The sequence below is a fragment of the Strix uralensis genome, chromosome 3 (assembly GCF_047716275.1).
Source record: "Strix uralensis isolate ZFMK-TIS-50842 chromosome 3, bStrUra1, whole genome shotgun sequence".
Taxonomy (NCBI): domain Eukaryota; kingdom Metazoa; phylum Chordata; class Aves; order Strigiformes; family Strigidae; genus Strix; species Strix uralensis.
In genome coordinates this window covers 24,478,833-24,499,614 of record NC_133974.1, presented here as the reverse complement: position 1 = coordinate 24,499,614, position 20,782 = coordinate 24,478,833, and the positions used below count along the sequence as shown (strand labels likewise).

The following is a 20,782-nucleotide window of genomic DNA, read 5'->3' as shown; positions in this document are numbered from 1 at the left end:
ACAAGGAAATCTAGATCCAAATGCTGTAGGGCAGATGACAAGGACAATATATTCTACAAGAATTTAGTACTAAGCAAAGTGGACACAACCAAAGCCCACAAGTTAGCCCTGAATTCAGGAACTGTGTCTTGATCTCCTTTTATGAGGAAGCATGATTGTATCCGAAGTGTCTGTCTCAAACTTTCTATACTGAAAACCTTATGCCACACACATACTTTCCGACATTAGAAAAATTTCATTTTTGAAATAAAAATCTGAGTTTTCTCAATGTTTTGCTATTGTTATTTCTTTGTTCAAGATTTTCTCCTTCAGCTGAGGGGTGTGCCTATGATGAAAAACCTATATACAAAGATACAGACTTCAACCTATGGAATTATTTACACATACTTTGAAAAAAAACCCCAAACCATAGTTTTAATAGAAATTCAGTCTAGATGTGTAACTTAAAAGTGGAGAACTAAGGATAATGTTGCTATGAACCCCAATTTAGACACAGAGGAATTTATAAGAGATACAATTTTATGTCAACTTTATAATAAATTGTTGATACTGAGACCATATTTCCTTGACCATCTTAGATAGCATTTCCTGTAGCAGACACTTTATCTGATAAAGCAGCTGACTGGTTCATCAGACATATGAGGACATGTTTGAGAGATGTCTTTTGCAGCACCTTCTTTCTATTCTAAAATTGTAACTAATACTTGCATAGGAATTTAAAGGATAAGGAAAATTATGAGGAAAATTGACAGGCACAGAGGGCCAGGTACCATTTAGTCTTTTCTGTGGATATATGTATTTCAAATATATTTCTTAAGAAACTTGAATATGGTTCTCTTCACTCTTGCTGTTTTGTTATTAGAAGTTATTACTAACAGATAAATTGAACAATAAAGTACAATGTGTAGAAAACATTATTTACGTCCAAAAGATAAGAAATTTGTTGAACAGACAAAAAAGCACAGAGGTGCTTCCTGTGTTCACAATTATCTTTTATCTTTTATTTATATCACTTTTATGTTTAAGTCTGTATAGGTCTGAGAGAAGAAGCAGGCTAAAAAGACATGTTATTTTCATCTTTGTCTTTGGTTTCATGCCCTCACTCTGGAAGAAACCCGATTAATTATAACAGAAACAATACAGATAGTACTACTGTTTGCAAGAGAGTATCTTCACTACCACTACATTTGCACATAACATCTCTGCCAATAATTCTGCTCTGTTATGTTTTACAGGAAATAATCCTGGCTTTTGTGATGATCCAGGAGTACCAGCTCATGGGTCTAGACTAGGGGATGAATTCAAAATAAAAAGTCTGCTACGTTTCTCATGTGAAATGGGTTATCAGCTGAGAGGATCTGCAGAACGAACATGCCTGCTTAATGGTTCCTGGTCAGGTATACAGCCTGTGTGTGAAGGTAGGTATTGATACCATTGGCATTTATGACACCATTCAATTACATTTACTAATGACATTTTATTCTTTAATTAAAAAGAAATTCTATGCCAGAAGTATGCTTTCATACTGCTTTGCAGAAATTTGATATGAAAGAGTTTGCAAGCAGTTCATGTTTTGCTCAAAAACGTAAATCCAAACTGATAAACTTTTTGAGTATCTACTTATAAGATTGTGAGAAAATTATTCTAGTTATACAGATATTGACCCTGAAAATAGAGAATAGATACCTGAGTTAAATGTGAAATTAAACAAATGCATCTGATTAAAGATATGAAAATGGAGTGGTAAAGAAACCTGTCATCCATCTTCTAACTATGATATTTTCATGTTCTCTCTGTGTATTGTCTATGCATCAAGAGCTGAACAGATCATAAAATAATGTGGTATTCTTAACTAAGTATAAATTAATGTATATTTCTCCACATAAGTTAGACTAATTTGTTATGAGATATACTATTTTTATACAAGCTCTTTCAGAAGAAATGCAACAGAGATGTATTTCTGGAAGTCGCATATTAAAATAAGATAAAAAAATATAATAAAGGATTTTTACACTTTTTATGCACTGTCAGAACTGGAAAGCAGTAGTGGAATACTTTAGATTCAGTTTTAAAATGACTTCTTGTTTTCCAAGAATGTTCGAAAGTTACTTTATCTAATTCACATAAATAGGAAGATGTGATAAATTGGATTAAGCAAATGTAAGGAAATGCAATAAATAAATATTATAAGTAGTGTAAAGATTATTTTATAGTCACTTACTGTCAAATTATCATGTTGTGAAATGTTAAGCATCTGCAGACTTCTTGTCTTCACATAAATTCCATAAATACATTTAGCCTTAATGAATGCATCCAAGCTTTCCTAATGCAGCCTAGTGTGGTACCTTGGCCAGTATCTCCACATGGTCTTTAATTTGTTTTATTAGTATTACCATAGCATCATAGAATGGTTTGGGTTGGAAGGGACCTTAAAGATCATCTAGTCCAAGCCCTGTGCCATGGGCAGGGACACCTTCCACTAGATCAGGTTGCTCCAAGTCCCACCCAGTCTGACCTTGAACACTTTCAGGGATGGGGCATCCACAGCTTCACTGAGTAATCTGTTCCAGTGTCTCACCACCTGTATACTAAATAATTTCTTCTTTATGTCCAATCTAAGTCTACCCACTTTGAGTTTAAAACCATTACCCCTTGTTCTGTCTCTACAGGCCTTGATAAAAAGTCTCTTTCCATCTTTCTTATAAGCCACCTTTAAGTATTGAAAGGCCACAATAAGGTCTCCCTGAAGCCTTTTCTTCTCCAGGCTGAACAACTCCACTCTCTCAGCCTTCCTTCATTTTTGTGGCCCTCCTCTGGACCCACTCGAACAGGTCCATGCCTTTCTTGTGCTAGGCACTCCAAGCTGAACACAATACTCCAGATGGGAATCTCATGAGAGTGGACTAAAGGGGGAGAATCACCTCCCTTGACCTGCTGGTCACGTTTCTTTTGATGCAGCCCAGGGTATGATTATGACTGGAATTCCTCCAGTTCTGTAAGGAGGAAGGAGCAGCAGAGACAAACTGCTGTGTAGTGACTGTAACTCCCCATCCTCTGTGCCCTTTGTACCACTCATGGGGCTGCTAGAGGAGCCTGAAGTGAAGGAATGAAGTTAACCCTGGGAAAGAGGGGAGGGAAGGTGTTGTTTTAATGTTTGTCTTTTTGTCCTTATCCAAATCTATATTAATTGGCAATGAATTAAAGGAACTGTCAGCAAGTTGAGTCTGTTTTGCCCACAATGGTAATTGGTAAGCAGTTCCCCTGTCTTTATCTCAACCTATGAGCTTTGTCATCCTGCTGAGAAGGGGGCAGTGAGTGAGCAGCTGGGTGGGCATTTTGCTGTTAACCAAGGCTAATCCACTGCAATATTCCAAGCCATTAAATTTAATCATATTTATATTTGATTATATCATTGTATTAGACATTATATTTCACTTCTCAAGAGACCACACTTATTTGTGCTGTAGGAAGAGTAGAAAGAGTTGCCAGCTCTTGAAAGATGTGCAAGAGATATCTGAAGTATGTCCCCAGTCTCACAAACCTCTTCATGCTCCATGGAAGACTGAAAGAAGCAGTTTGATTTAGATGTTCATGTCTTACTAATTCTTGATTAACTCTGTTAATCACTTAACCTCATGATAGTTTTATTTTATTCTTATGAAAAGGAGTAGTGTCTGTCCAAAAGTGGAATGTTCCCATACTTTTGCCAGTGTGTTGTCTGCTGGGATGGTCAAATAAAGATGCTTTAGAGGAAAGTTGTTAGAAAAATTCAAAACAAACAAACAAATTCTTGTAATGATTGGCTGGTGCATTGGGGAAAAAAAATAAACAAAACACTAAACCCTCCCCAAAAAACCAAAATATAATCAAAGTAAACCACTGACAAATCTCAGATGTATGAAGCTGAAACATAATCATTGCCATAATGTGTAGCTACAGATGCCAAAAATATATGGAGGCAAATACAGAATGTGATATGGAGGCTAATACAGAATGTATGTTCTTTTCTTGATTCAAAAAAGAAATGGACAGGAAGATCATAATTTACTATTTATGCATTTTTATAATTGAAAGAGGAGATACCAGAAGACAGGAAGAGAGTAGAAAAATGTGCCCAAAGGCAAAACAGAGGCACAGGTCTGTCAGAAATTCCTGAATGAGCTTTATTCTCTCTAGTGACTGTATTACATGGAGTGGAACAAACCGTGCAAAGTATCTGAATCAGCAATTGGAAAACCAGAAAAACCCAAATGCCAGTAAAGTGATCATATTAACAGAGAAAAATGACATATTAATTCAAGAATGTACATATTAAGCATTTTCTTAGTAAAACTTGCTATAGCTTTTTTTTTTTTTATTATTGACCTACTTTTTTGTTGTTGTTGTTTTACCCCCATTTAGTCATCTTTCATGGAACTATTGATTTTTTTAACCTTTTCTTCACAGCTGTATCTTGTGGGAACCCTGGCACCCCAGCCAATGGTATGATAATATACACTGATGGAATATTGTTCTCCAGCTCAGTCATTTATGCCTGCTGGGAAGGTTACAAAACTTCAGGGCTAACTACTAGACACTGTACTGCTAATGGGACATGGACTGGAACTGCTCCAGACTGCACAGGTCAGAAATAAACTTTCTTCTTCTAAGGCTTTAACCAGCCTTCCTACTGGAAATTATTATTTTGTTAGCTAAAATAACACATTTTTTCCCCATTCATCTGTCTTGTAATACATTAATATTTTATGTATCTAAAGGTACATGCCCTTTTAATACATGCTAGATGTTTCCAGATAGATGGGAAAATGGATACATAGGTAACTCGTCTGTATTTGTTTACCTCATGAATGCCAACATTGAAAATATAACATTATTCCTAAGAACAGGCGTTCCTCTAGAGTTTCCTTTAGTTTTTTTTTTTTTGTTGTTGTTGTTGTTTGGTTTGTTTTGTTTTGGGTTTTTGTTTTTTTTTTTTTGACTTAAGTACAAAGGATGAAGTTCTGGTAGTTCTAAATCAGATTTTACCTAATTGGATACATTACTGTGCCATTTTTTATTGTGAGCCAGATAAGTCAGATCTGACTGAAAACCATTCTTCTAAGGACCAAGAAACAGGGAGCAGCGAGATTGGGCTACTCCATGAGGAAAAGCAAGCAGGGAGCAGAGGGGTGCTGCAAAGCAAGCAGGGCCAGTGGCCTCACTGACAAGGCCAGACCCACAGTACATCAGTACAGGGATTAAAAAAAAAAAAAAAAAGAGGAATTTCATAACTCTGCTGGAATTACATTGCACCATCAACATTAGGCATAATATGACAAAGATTCCAGTATGAAGGAAGGAAAAGTCCCGTCAAAACTACCACTAACATAACAGTCTGCAGTAGCAGTAGAATATTGCAGCTTAAGCTAGTGTATTTAAGGAACATAATATTTGACCCATGATATTGCAATGCCTCATAAATATGACTTTTAGTTCAAAATTAGACATTATGCTTTTGATTTTGCGTAAAATATATTAATCAATTTTTTTCTTGTTTTGTACACTAAAAAAAAAGGACATTAGCTATTATATAGTTCAATGTTTAATTACATGTTCATTGGAAAAAAAAAAATCTCTTTTTTTCTTTTCCTCACTAGTGATCAGCTGTGGAGATCCAGGTGCATTAGCAAATGGCATTCAGTTCGGAAATGATTTTACCTTTAATAAGACAGTCAGCTATCAGTGCAATCCAGGATACTTGATGGAGCCTGCCAGTTCATCCACCATGCGTTGTATAAAAGACAGCACTTGGAACCAGAGTAAACCAATTTGCAAAGGTGTGCTTTTGAACTTAAATAATTTATAAATACTGTTTTGATGCTATATGTGAAAATCACTAATCAGTGTCTTTATGTATAAAAAATTGTCAAAATGGTCTCTGGGACAATTAACATCCAAAAGCAGCTAAAACATTTAGATAAGTATCTGTGTAAAATTTGTATCTATTTTGCACATATGCTGTGGTATAATACCAGTCAGAATAGCAACATTAATGACTACAGTAGAATCAAATCACTCTGCAATGAAGATTATCAGAGTGCTCAATTTAAAATGCTAGGAATGAAGTACCCGTTTTCCTTTTTGGGCCCTTTTATCTTGGATTAGATGGCCAAAATTCTGTAAAGGGATCCTGCAAACCAAAGTTTCTATAAAAGATTCCCTTGTTGCAGTAGCGTAGTCATCATAAATAGACAAAAAAAATTATTCACAAATAGCTAATTACAAATAATAACATAAAGGTCATAGTGGGGATGAGGCTGAAAGGCAAATAAGGCAGCCTGGTGAAAATTGTTAGCACTACCACAGGAGCTCAGGGACTAAATTTAATAGCCTAGGGCATCTTTTGCTTATAAAAGGCCTAGACTGCCAACTCATCTAGCACTCCTTTAAAGTGATGTCTAAGTCTAGCCTAGTAATTAAATTTTGGCAGATGTATTCAACTGACTTCATCTTCTGTTGTAAAAATCACTGAAAGAACTGATGTGTAAATGTAAACTTGGTCATTCCAGGTTTCATAATTTTGGGCACTCTTTCTGAAGCTGGAAAACATCAGAATATTTTTAAAGAGTCTTAGCCACTAATTACCAATAAAGTCAATGTCCATTGTGTGCTGAAAGCCTTAGAAAATGAGCAGGTGAATGAACAAAGTCATATTAAGGGCTTTAAATAGTGTTGGAAAACTAGTTTAAAATAAAATGCAAATATTTAGAATCATAGAATCATAGAAACATATTTATTGAAATAAATCATATTTATTGAAAAATTTGCCTAGCTCAGTAGCCCGTTTCCAACAATGATCAGTAATGAATGTACAGGGAGGAGAGTCAGAACTAGGTAAGCTATATACTCTCTGGCTTCCAGCAACCTAGAGCTGAGGGACTTCCTGAACCTAGAGGTGGTATTTTTGTATTTAAATTGGTTTTCTGTCTATTACAGTTGCTTTCAACACAGGAATGCCTTGTACTGCACAGCATTAAATATTTTTTTGTTTCAAAAGTATGAGTAGATATTATGTTGCATTCTCTTAAACCTTATAAAGTCCTGAAATTACAACTTTTCTTTTTGTGACACAGCTATTACCTGTGGCCCCCCTCCACCAGTACTCTATGGGAAAGTGGAAGGATCTGATTATCGCTGGGGTGCCAGTGTGAGTTACAGCTGTGCAGAAGGCTATCAGCTATCTAACACAGCTATTCTCTCCTGTGAGGGTCAAGGAATTTGGCGGGGAGACATCCCACAATGTTTGCGTAAGTTTTCAGGGTACAGTTGTGTTGGGCTTCACCAAAGCTACAGTCAGTTGTGTGTGCTCCAGTCAGTTTCTCACAGTTTAAAAAGGACTCAGCTAGATCCATCAGTATATGGACAACTGCAGGATTCTCTCTCCCTCATCCAAAAAGTATACCTTGTTATGAAATTGAGGGATTGTGCCCATTTAAGGTCATGGTCTTCTTCCTTTCCCCAAAAGTTACTTTCATCTCTTATTTCCTAATTGGACCCATCACCATATGCCTTACTGATAATCTTTGTGAATGTTCTCAATTTGACTTGTGGTGAGCATGAATAAAATTTTCCCTTGCACTTTTCCTTTTTTCTTCCCTATTTCCATTTCCATTAACAGATGAAAACAAGAATCCTTACCTTTAAGCTCATAGCCTTGCTTTCCTTTTTAAATTATTTTTTCTTTCCTGAAGATGAGTACATACCCTCATATCTTGTTTGTATTTGGTTTTCAGCTTCTTCTAAATCTGTCAACTCATCTCTTTGTGCTTGAAATCTTGTCAGGACTCTGACAAACATTTTTCCTTTTACTTAATCAGGGAAAAAATTTCCAGCCTACTCATCTGAGGGTGACTGATGTGAAAACTGGATACGTTTTGAAGCATTACAGTATAGCATCTACTTTCAGATTACTTTGTCATTCAAATCTAATCAGCATTTAAGTGTCTCAATTAAAAGGTCTATTTTTCCAGGTTAAGTTTTATGCTTATAGTAACTATAACAGTGACAATTAATTTTAAATTGCCATCAAGAATTAATCTGAGCTACAATCCTACACAGATAAATGAACATAGAATTTGCACTCACATTCAGTATGCCTGAATTGCACATAAAACAATGTAGAATACTTCAGTTGAAGTGTGTGCAGTTTTTAATAACCTTTTTTTTCTTTCCTTTTTTATGTATTAGCTGTGTTTTGTGGTGATCCTGGTACTCCAGCAGAAGGACGTCTCAGTGGAAAAAGTTTCACCTACAGATCTGAAGTTAGCTTTCAGTGCAGACCTCCTTTTATTCTGATAGGCTCTTCAAGAAGATTCTGTCAAGCAGATGGTACTTGGAGTGGAATTCAGCCAACATGCATTGGTAACAACTCCCACTGCTTATGCTGTTTCTACTGAGAATATTCTTGATAAACTATTACACTATCATAAATCTAGCAATTATCTTTCCAGATATAGAAAATGTCTGCGTAATATAAAAAGAACTAGTTAAATAAGGTTATATTTTGAGTATAAAAATTTTAGGATAAACACAATCACATATGAAGTAATTTGTAAATTTACATGATTGCTTGTCTGCTGGAAATGTAGAATGTTAATAAGTGGAAGCGCATACATTTGTTCCATCTATTTTTAGGCTCTTAGATACACAGAAGACTTTGACAGATTAAAGATCTGATTCTGTCATTGGAGAGTTATAGGCATTTTTCAGAAACAATCATAAATCAAAAAGGTTCTTGGATTTTGTGATAGTGGCTTGTACAGCTCAAAAGCATGAAGCATGTTGGGTCTGATCTTTTGAAATACCGATAAACTGACAAGTACTATCAGTTTCTCACTGACTGATGTGTAACTGACAGGCTTTTGGCATATTACATAATCAGACTAACAGAAAAATGCTGGACACCTGTAATTCCCACTGACATCAGAATCAATCATCTTTGATGTTTCTAAACAAACACATTCAGATATAGACTGTAGCCCATTTGTATATTTTGCTGTGGCTGAAATATTGGCTATGTGGAAGAGCTGGGGTGAGTACTCTGGAAAAAGGGGGTAAGCATGATTATTGAAAGAAACCTGTATTTGCAAATTAAGACATTAACACTCAATACAATTCTTTGATATGAATTCAAAACTCCTTCTGTCCTTGGTTTTTATAAACTGGGCAATCCATCTTATATCTATATATTGTAACAGAGGCAACAATGTTTACAAAACCTAAATCTCAGGTCTATTGTGAAGAATCAAAATGTCATAATGACATTTCTATTTATGTTTTATAGAGCATAATATAGAAGCACATGGAAAATACTACATCAAAGACATAAGCATTTCTTTTACATCATTGTTTTTGTGTAATTGTAAAAGGAAAATATTAGACCATCTAAAATATTTACGGATACTATTGTTAAGCAATTTGAAAAATAAGGTCAGTGAACAATACCTAGATCTATGCCTAGAAGTGCCATATGATGGCAAATGATAGCAAGCTTTTCTATTTCTGGATATTGATAATTTCCTTAAAATACTTTGAGAATTCTTCCTTTTTTCCCTACTGTTTCTTCAGATGAGACATCTCTTAAAAAGCCAGTTCAGCTTCATCTGTCTATTATTAGCAATGGCATTCCAGCTGATGATAATCTGTAAAAAGTTCTTGAGCTGTTCAAACAGCTCAAGGTCCAGAATATACTTTGGTTTTGTTCTCGCACATTAGGCCAACATACACCTAACTTTTGAAGCCTTTGGTAAATATCAGTCTAGTTGAATTGTTATGCTCTACTGATGGTCAACATTGGAAATGGAAGTTGACCAAGACTGAAATGTTATATCACATTATTGTACATGATAACTTCAGTTTCCCTCTACAGAAAAATAAAAATGGTTACAGATGAAATATAGTCCCAAGCTGTGTTCTTCATAATACAGTGTCAGCACAAAAGCAGACTTACTTGCCAAGAAGAGGTACATAGTACAGAAAGATCCATTAGATCAACTCCTGTGCTGCCTACCTAGTGGGTGTGACTGGGCAACCTCAAAGCAAATACAACATCAGAATGTGAAGTGGACATTGCTGAATTGAAAATAGTTTCAGGCTGCTTTAAATTCTATTCATGAAACTGATCATCAGATAATCAGTTATACTCTCTTGGCATGCCTTTTTTTGCAGGGAGACTGTCTTTTCATTCTCCAGCAACAAAGCTGTAGTCGATTTGAAACTCTTGTTTTCTTGGTGACATAGAAAATAATTCTATCAAAAAATTAAGTATTTTACTTGCTATAAGAAATCAGGCTGGTTTTGGGTTTGGTTTTTAGGGTTTTTTTAAGAAATGTAACTTAATCATTAATCTGTTAATTGGGAAAGAAGAGAAGGAAAAGATTTCCCTGTATGTTCCATCTGCATTGTAAATAGTGGGATATACTAGGTATTCAAAAAGGCTTAAAAGGATAAGCTTAGCATAACTTAATGCAATCCTAATGCTAAAGTCTACACTGCCAAAGATGCCTGCAAAAAAATACTCTTAAATAATGGCAATGTACTGAAAAAAAGTATTATGATCTCTCTTGGAAATACAAATGTAATATATATAAATACACACATGTAATATATATATAAATACATACCTTCTATTAAAAATTCAATTCTTGTTGTCATTAGACATTGATGAAATGACTTAATCTTTCCAAACAGTTTTAGAGTATTCTTTCTATACCATAATAATATCTGTTGTGTTTCACATTTACATTAGATCCAGCTCACAATACATGTACAGACCCTGGTACTCCACATTTTGGAATACAAAACAGTTCCAGAGGTTATGAGGTAATTCTTTCTTTTATTTATTAGCTTTCTAAAATTAAGATGCATTTAATAATTACAAATATATTAAATTATCTGTAGACTTAAGTGTCTGATGTAAAGCGGAGGAAATTTGCACTCCTTTTTAATAAAAACTCATGCTTCATTCCAACCGTTCTTTTTTAAAATACAGCTTAAAGAAAGAACTTCTAACCTTGTAATATGTCATGTGTTCAATCCTTTAGGAGACTTCAGTAGGGAGGACTATTTATAAATTGATTACCTAATGTGATATGACATGATATAATTACTTTTCTTTATGATCATAATTCTTTCATACATTGATGAATAGTCAGTAAATACCTAACAAGCAAAGACCTGTCTGATGCAAAGGCCATGTAGTCCTTGACAAAAAAGTCAGCAAATGGCTTTACTGAATTAACAATTCATGTTACTTTTTATTCAGTCAGAGATGATAAAATTATTCTGTGTGTTGGATCCAGGTTCTCTGTGATGAATGTCTTTTCTATAATTTCCAAATTCCTCACAGGTTATTAGTTTACTAAGTGACAGTCAGGAAAGTGACTGAGGAAATAAAAGTAGATGCAACAATGACCAATCCACAGTCATTATATAGATTGATTGACCTCATGTGGATAGATTCTTCAGGTGTAAATATTTGTAATTGGAATCTAAAATATGTTCTGTTTGAGTTACCTGCTCATTTCTGAACTTAGGGCAGTGTGACACATGGTATTATAATCAAGTCGGTAGAACTGTTTTTCAGAAAATCCCTTCTGTAAGTTCCTCTGGTTATTGGTACCCTCCCTCTCCTGCAATTGTGCTGTCTGTCATTGCTGTTGCTGTCAGCTCTTCACCTTCTGCTCCTACCTGGCTTACAGATGCCAAGGCATTTCTCCCCTAGCCACATCTTGTGGCCTCACCCCTAAGGTGAGGTAACACCTCTAGTAACAGGTAGTCTCTTCCAGTAACAAGTGCAGTTGCCTTTCTGTATGTTGTCTCATCTAGACCTTGTAACTGTCCCATCATCACTTCAAAACCAACTCTAATCTTTACACCTAATTTGATCAGGGGTTTGTTGGTTTTTCTGTATTCTGTTTGGGGTTTGTTTTTTTTTTTTTTCTCTCCTCCTTTTACCTGCCTCATAAGTTGTCTTTAATACCGAATTGTACTGGCCAATTCACTGTTCTAATGTCTGTTGAACATGAAAGCTAATTTTCTCTTCTCATTCACCTCTAGAGGCAATAATAGGTTTTCATGTGTTCTGTATTTAGTCTTCTCACATATGTACTTTCATTCTCAGATCACTATCTGGTACAACAAGATGTAGACTTCTCTCCAATTACTAGTGAAGTAGATGGGGGGGGGGGGGGGGGGCGCATATGTGATTAGTGGGGCTTCCTGTTTGTATGACTTAGACAAGCTTCTGTAAACCAGCTTTTAAGTCTTTCCTCATTACAGAAAGGTGTAATGACAGGCAGCAGACCTTTGAAGGGTTTTCCCCTATCTACCAGCATCCTGTCTTGCCCCATTCATTTTGTGCATTTTGTGATTCACTGCATTGTGACTCTTAAATGCCTCCAAAGTTTTTCATCCAAATGTTATACGAAGAGCGCACTGCTTTTATTTTTACTTTTACCTGTAAAATGAGAAACACATACAACTCTAACTACCTTGAACCTAGACATTATTTTTTTTGCTTTGTCTTTTGGATCAGTGAGGAAAGATTTGCAGCTCATCATTACTTACTGATACCAGAATTGGCAATTTCACAAGAAACAAGATTACTTAGTCAAGACCAGCCACACTGTTGTAGTCTCTACTACAGACGTGCTGTGTGTCCTTGGCAAGATAGAGAAGTGAATATGTTTAAAAATAGTTATAGAGAGATAAGTCTACAAAGCCATATCAGCAATTTGACCTTTAAAAATACCAGTGAATTTCCCAAGCCACTTTGGGAAGAATTGGTGTTGCGTTTGCTGAACATCAATCAGGATAACCTGTTTTTATGTAACTGAGTATATAGTTAACAGGTATCCACTTCTGAAGATAACCGCCCATTTTTAATGTCTACTGAAGTCCTTCTATGATATTTGCAGTGTAGAGCGATCTACATTTACATACCTGCAAGCTATTTTATTAATATGCATTGACCACTCATTTGCAACTTACATTTGTCCATGTGATATGTTACTTTATTAATGTCATATAATTTCAAGTAATATTATTTTTTGTGGGTTTTTTTAATTTAATCTGATCATATTTATTGCCAAGATGTTTTATCCAAAATGAAAGCAATGCTCAGCCCTTCATCCTTAAATATCTTGGCCTGGAGTTATATTCTGATTACTTTTGTCAATACCATAAATAAATCCATTTTACTAGAATTTTCCACACAATCTTTGTCTCATATGTTAGGAAAACTCTTCATCACATGCAGTTTTCATCACATGCAAATTCTTCATCACATGTAGTTTTTTCATGCATTTCTACTCTCAGTGGAAGTCCAAAGAGAGTTTTCTCAGTTACTTTACCTTTTCTTCTGAGGAAGGTCATATCACAGTTGACCATAAGAAAGCTTTCCATAACATCACTCTGCTAGTTGAACACTTCAGGTAAGACTTAGATAGTTTATAGTAACAAATGCGGTGCAAGGAATTGTGGCCTGGAGTTTTCTCTAGTGAAGTTATCTGTAGATGGAACAATTCTTAATAGTTTTTTCTTTTTTCACTTAAAAAACATTTTTAGTCAAGTCACATGATGAGAAACCTCTGAAACAGACTTCATGGTCAAGTTCTACTGAAATATATGCAGTGATGTACAGGAAAGAGAGACATCCCAGTCATTTAATTTGCTTCTGTCAGACTGACAAACTGATAAGCTGAAATGTATGACTGTTGTTCTTTTCCATGTGCACAGCCTTGTCAATGTTTTTCCACTTATGGCTTTTAAATAAGGTTACAAAATACCAATTGCTCAAACTTTTCAGCACATTAAAAAAAAAAAAGTTTAACTCTAGAAACTGTAAAAAGAGGACTTTTTTTTTTTTTTTAAAAAATATCTCTCTAATAGCTTATCAGTGTCTTGATATCTGACTACACATGATAGATACCTCTTTTATCTAATATTCTGTTTTGATCCTTAGGTTGGGAGCACAGTCTTTTTCAGATGCAGAAAAGGTTATCATATTCAGGGGTCTACAACCCGTTCTTGCCTTGCTAACTTAACTTGGAGTGGCATACAGTCTGAATGCATTCGTAAGTCTGGTTACTTATCTAATGAGTTAGAATATTGTGCAATTTTAAGAGTTACAAAGTGATGCATATGGAGATTCATAATAAATTATATGCTACCAAAAAGCAAACTTTATTTAAAAAAGTATTTTCAAATGTTTTTTGTTTCCTATTCTAAGACCAAAGATGTATTTGGGATATTAATTTGAAGTAAGATTTTTCTGATTTTTTTTAATGAAGTTCACAATAATTCTATCAGTTTTACTCAAAAGTCTGTCCTCATTAACCCACTGCATTAACTGCTTTAAATTAAACTAGATTTTCTCCATGTGTTGAATTAATAGAGAACAGAAAGTGGCCTGAAATATGCATGGGGCTACTTTGTTGGCTAGTGTTTGTGAATCATAAACTAGAACTCAGCAAAATTCAGCTTTTCTGGGCTATGCATGGTTATGCAAATGATTAATGTATTTATAACTCTGTATGGGTTTGAAGACATCAAATAACTATTGTATTAAAATACACTGAACTAAGCTAATAGTGATTCATTAGAATGACCTTAGATTCTTATCCTATTTCAAGCCTTTGAGTTGTTATATATCAACACCATGGAGCACAGAGAAAGAAGCACAATGTGCAACCATATCTGTTATAATCAATGTACTATGACAAAGTCTTCCTATGGAACCTTTATTTCAATTGAAATTTTTAATGGATTTATTTAGCACAATAAGCACTCTGTAATTTTCAAAACATTGAGTGGAAGTGATGCTTGAAGATGTGACAGTACAATAATTCACGGGACCAATCACTGCACCATGTACAATGGCATGTGCTTCCCTTCATTTTAACTCTTTTTTGTTTCCTATCACGATTTAATTTTGGTGTATTATTTAAAAATATGTGATAGTATCATTTCCATCTTCCCACAATAATAAACCTATACATCAGAGCTTTAATTTTACAGGTAATAGCTACTTCACATTTCTAAAATGTGTACAAAGTTTACATAATGAAAGGAAGTAAGTTGCCATGCATTTATTTCAAATTGCATACTCTAATCCTATAGAAACTGTTTACCACCACTTTTTCTAACTCTAAAAAACCCTTTGCAGCTCATGCTTGCAGGCAGCCAGAGACACCGGCACATGTAGATGTGAAAGCAATAGATCTTCCTACTTTAGGGTATACTTTGGTGTATACCTGTCAGCCAGGATTTTTTCTTGCTGGTGGATCAGAGCATCGGACATGTAAACCAGATATGAAATGGACAGGAAAATCACCTATTTGTAAAAGTAAGTCATTACTCAAGTGATATGTTGGGCCCTACTTGGTTGGATTTCATTTTCCCTGAAATTTTTATTTTATAGAGTAGGATTAATTTTTTCCACTTGGTATTTAAAGACACATATGACACAACAGCTTTTGCTTTATGAAAGAAACAGTAATGAAATAAAAGTGAGCATAGCGTCTAGAACTCATGGAGGAAAACATGGGCATATATGTGTGTAAATGCACAGGCATGCATACATAAGTTTACCCCTAACAACAGCAAACAAAACTTAGAAAATATATTTCTTTTAACTGTATTTATCTTTATGTCACAGTTTTAAAGAGTATTTCAATCTATTCAGTGATTAATGTATGATTCTCTATTAGGAACAAAAAAGTTATTTCATAGCTTGGCTTTTAGATTCATTCAGGTATGCTTTTTGTCTAAGAAAATGTTCTAAAATAAAAATGAACAATCAAATAAAAAAATAAATACAACTTTGCACCAGATTCCACTTTTATTTATATCAATGTAAATTTCATATAGTTTTGGTAGATAAGTCCAAGTATATATTTATAAGGGCTAGATTTGTTCTTCACATGTGAATAAACATGGCTATGAGTTCCCAATTCAGAAAAATAAAACAAAATTATATTTAGAATATGAATAGAGGAAACATAGTCAGATGCCATGGGAAAGATGTTTGCAACATAATTTTTAATTCTAATATGTCAAGGAACACTAAATAGATTTGATGTTTGAACAATATTAGATTTTTCATTAATGTATGGGTAGACTTCTTTGTTTCAACATTGTCAAGACATGTCATCTACATAAAAATGTATCTTCTTATTCTAGTTCCCTAAAGGGTGATTCTTCATCGGTACTATATAATTAATATATTTGAGATAAACAATCTTGTATGCTTTTTGTTAATTTTTTTAAATTAAAAATTAGTTACAGAAAAGATTTCTATAAGCAAGAATTCTTTTTTTTTTTTTTTTTTTTTGGCCCCACACTTAACATTTGACCAGTCTAATCAGTGAGTTTCTGCTCCTAAAGAAAAAAAATGTGCAAGACCAAATCTTCCTATGGGACATTAGCCTTTTTAAAGTGGCTAATGATACGAGGCCAGAACTTGATCTGGGCTCAATGGACATAACTCTGCTGAGTGTACCAGAAATATAGCAAATGATACTGGTCATGATCCTTTCCCATGATATCTGATCCTGCCATCTTAATCCAGCTATCTAGCTTTTGCTGGTTTGTGTCATAAATGTATCAATCTTTATTAATTCAATTTTTACTATATTTAATATACTATTATTCATAATTAGATATAGTATTTGTCCCCTCTATAAGGCTCTCTTTTATAGCACTGGGACTGATATAAAAATTTTAGGCCTAAATGTATGAAATACTTGACTAGCCAGACAACTTTTCACAGTAAAAATGTTGTTTACCTAATTATTTTCTGATAGTTTTGTGTAAGTGTATAGGTTTGAACATGTAAAACGTTCAAGGACAGTTATTTCTGTTTTAAATATGGCTCTACTGGATAAGCGATGATTGCATCCATGAGGCATTGTTTTAACATTCTATTTAAAAAAAAAATGTTCATGAAAATGATAATTTGTCTTTTTACTTGTAGGTAAAGGAGTGAGAGAAGTTAATGAAACAATAACTAAAACTCCAGGTTTGTATACAAGAAGAGTTTTAGATCTAAATAAATTAAATTGATTTACACCCTAGATTGCTATGCATAATAAAACTATTTCCAATATTTAATTTAAGTATTTATTACTCATTTCAGAGGAATATAAATGTTGAGGTCTTTCATAAAAACAGGTGCCATGTAAAACCTAATCTGTGAAATTACCAAGCAACATTTTTTAACTTCTACAGTACCAATTTTCTGAATTGCACAAAAAAGTCAAGGCTAAAAAGATAAAGCATATATACACAAACCCCATATTTGATGTAGTTTTATATCAGAGAGATTGCTATAATGGAGAGCCTTATAATGAGAGTAGACTATAATTGCAGAGAGTGGGTTAGGTGAAAGTTCTGTCCTTGACGTTGCAAGTGTAAGAAACGACCAAAAAAATAAAACCACCCACAAAAAAACAAAAACCAGTTTTGGAAATTTTGATGGCCTTCATATCATGAAAATTCTTAAGGTATTCTAAGGTAGGGTTTCCTAAACTGTGTGGACCACCAACAGAAGGCAAACATTACTGCTGCTTTTCTATGCCTCCTCATGAACATGTGTGCAGTTAATCTTTTCTTCCTGCCAGTGACAAAATAGACAAATACATCTGAGAAATCACTAATGTAGATCTTTTAGGTTCATTTTCAGAAAATGAGAGGCCTATTTTTTTTTTTTTACTGACTTATTTAACAATGAGAGAGTTTTCACCAAATAAATGAGCTTGCAATTCTGAATTTTAGCAAGCTGCAGGGAAAATAAGATTCATGGTTCACACTCATGGCAGTTCACAGAAGGACTCTGTAGAGTAGATGGGATAAAAAGGTGTTTCTGCTAATAATTAACCTTCCCGTTGAGTTTATTAGTGAGTGTCAGGTGAAACCATAAATGAGTTCTTCTCAAATGCATTACTTCTACAGAATCACAATAAAGCAGGATATAATGTGCATTCATTATAATTAGTATACAGTCTTCATTTATTGCAGGATTCAGCTCACCGAACACCTAAGGTATGCATTAGTCTGCTACCACACAGGTTTTGAATTATCAATACCAAATTAAAATATAGACCAAGTCTCCAAAGATATTCACTATGCAGACAATCAGTATCAATTCACACCACATCATGTCACTTAGAACTAGTTTTTATAAGTACTATTTGAAAGACATTTTTAAAAAAAATGAAATGTTATGATTGAAAATGCCAATAAGAGTAAGCAGAGAACTGAAACTGTAAAAAATGACAGTAATTAGCAAGGAAAAGTTTTAACTTGTTTTTAAAAACCAAGTCTGCATTATTATTGTCTCTTTTAGATTGTGAATTCTATTTAGTATAGAACACTATGTATTTTGGAGCATTTTCTTTACCTTGTTATCTTGGCTTTTGGTAGAATTCCATTTGTTGCTATCTGTATTTTAAATAGAATTAAACTAATACTGCTAGACTAGAGGTTTTGTAACAGAATAGATTCATGTTCTGATTTCCCACCTTTGGATATCTGAATACAAATTATGTTCACTATTGTTCATTGAATTGCTATTTTTTTGTCAGAGTTAATGTTTTCGTAAGCAATAGTAACTATCATTTTTACAATACTGTAAATTGTAATTGAGTATAAGTTGTAACTAAAGAATCCTCACAATACCCATGTGAAGTCTAAGAACTACAATACTCCACTTGGTTCCTATGGTTCTCACTGCTTTGTATAGTCTTTGCAAAAATAGTTAGGAAGCTATTTTAATGAGCAGCCATAGATTTCCCCATTTGTCATGTTCTGAGGAGAATCCACAGCTGGTGCAGTATTACTATAATAATACTCAGTTTGTTTTTCTCATTCTGCATTTGCCCACAGTGGGTGGGAAACACAGGGACATTGTAAGGTCTTGGCATAATTGGGTCAGAGGCACTCTGATTCCTCAGCAGCATCCATGACACTGCAGCACTTGCATTTTAACCTTTTACAAAAACATGACTGGGGAAGCAGAAATGTATTTTCTTCCCCTACTGATTCTGTTCATCTGCAGCAAGTGCTAATTTTGTAAATACCGAGTCAATGGTGCTATTTTGCAAAGACTAACAGATATTATTGACAATTAGAGTGGTTAGAGATATTAGATACTGAAGACGTTGAATGTGGCAAAAGAAATATGGTGTCTGCTCCTTTATAAAAGTCTTACATACTACCTGTCAGGTTCATACCAGTAATACTAGATGTTCACCTTCATGAGAATAACTTCAGACACACAGTTTTCATTAAAAACAAAGGCAAATGAAAATAATTTTAATATATTTTTAAATTTCAGGTTTCAAATTTAGTGTATGCCACTACTATAGTAAAGCAATGAGAAATATGAAGGAAAAAGAGTCTGAAAGACCCTTTACAGAATTCATATATTTGCAGAAAACATTTGCTTGTGGCTTTTGCACAATTTGAAGGCAAAAGGCACTGAAGAAGTTATTTTCCTTCCTCTTTTTGAAATGCGTACTAGGAAGCATAATAATATTATTAAGAGACAGCGGTTAATCAGTCATCAGATTTTCAGATACACTGCCTGTCAGTGTTTTGTTGGAAATATGAGGTATTATTGACCTGGGTTTCTTTTTGATTAATTTTTACAGTCAGTGATTAGGTGGAGGGGGAAATATCCAGGGAATTTATTCAGAATGAATACACAGGATACCTACACTGATAAATTTCCTTTAACGCAGACAGCTGCCTTTACATGTGCTCAGAGTTTAATAAAATGTAAAATATCCAATAATTTATTTCAAGAGTTTAGTTAGAAGAGTATGAAACACTTCTAATATCAGTCTTTAGCTATTTAGCAAGTATCATTTGTAGTGATCATGGATAGTAAGAGTGAATTTTAATAACTGCTAGGGTTGTCATTTTGTCAAGAACTCATGTGATTGGTTAAACAGGTTTTTTTATGAAGTTTTATTTTGAACCTTAAAACTTTACTTTTCAAATTGTAATGCTAGAAAAAGTTTAGAACTAAGTGGAAAAATGTCTATTTTCACTTGCCAGAAGCTGCCAGCGGACACCAGGTGCTACCTAGCCAGGCAGAGGGTTGCTCTCTCTTGGCCAACTTAACTGTTTCTTTAACTTAACCATCATGTTTGAAGGATGTCCTCTCCAAATTTTATAACAGCAAAGTGTATGGGAGAAATATAGCAATGTGTAGGGCAGAAATGAATGTTAAAGACATGTAACACCCTGTAAATGTATCTGACATAACATCTTCTCCTAATAATTTTTTTCTCTTCTCTGTTTCTTTTTTAATTAATGTTAATATTGCAGATACTGTTGAATGAGAGACTTTTTCTACTCTGTTGGTGATTTAGCCAAATATTTAAAATACAACATTTAATGACCTGTAATTAATTTATTTTTTCTGTATAAAGGAAAAATACCAGTAACTTCAAATAAATTACCCAAATACATAAACTTCTGCCTATAATTCATGCTTCATTTTATAGGTTCTTTACTTCAGATTATTCAAACTTCACTTTCTAAGCATCAGAACATTATTTTAAGAAGTACCCTGCTCTGGCAACTTCACTGTTCACAAGTGCAGTAATATTGTATGGAGGAAAGATGTAGAGTCTAAAAATGACTGAAAAAACCACTTGTGCTAAACTGTACCTGGAATTCAGTTAATTCAGTTGAATAATTAGTTGATATTCAGTTGAAAATCACACACAGTGCT

General features: G+C 34.1%; 1 protein-coding gene across 1 annotated transcript in view; it reads left to right on the top strand.

The window, feature by feature from the left end:
- CSMD1 (CUB and Sushi multiple domains 1) overlaps positions 1 to 20,782 on the top strand; it is a 1,283,073-nt gene that overhangs the window by 1,246,264 nt on the left and 16,027 nt on the right. The window contains exons 57-65 of the mRNA XM_074861694.1: positions 1,236 to 1,418; positions 4,447 to 4,623; positions 5,637 to 5,816; positions 7,113 to 7,286; positions 8,227 to 8,400; positions 10,787 to 10,860; positions 14,003 to 14,114; positions 15,206 to 15,385; positions 17,015 to 17,059. Coding sequence (XP_074717795.1) covers positions 1,236 to 1,418; positions 4,447 to 4,623; positions 5,637 to 5,816; positions 7,113 to 7,286; positions 8,227 to 8,400; positions 10,787 to 10,860; positions 14,003 to 14,114; positions 15,206 to 15,385; positions 17,015 to 17,059 — 1,299 coding nt within the window. The remainder of the gene's footprint in view (positions 1 to 1,235; positions 1,419 to 4,446; positions 4,624 to 5,636; positions 5,817 to 7,112; positions 7,287 to 8,226; positions 8,401 to 10,786; positions 10,861 to 14,002; positions 14,115 to 15,205; positions 15,386 to 17,014; positions 17,060 to 20,782) is intronic.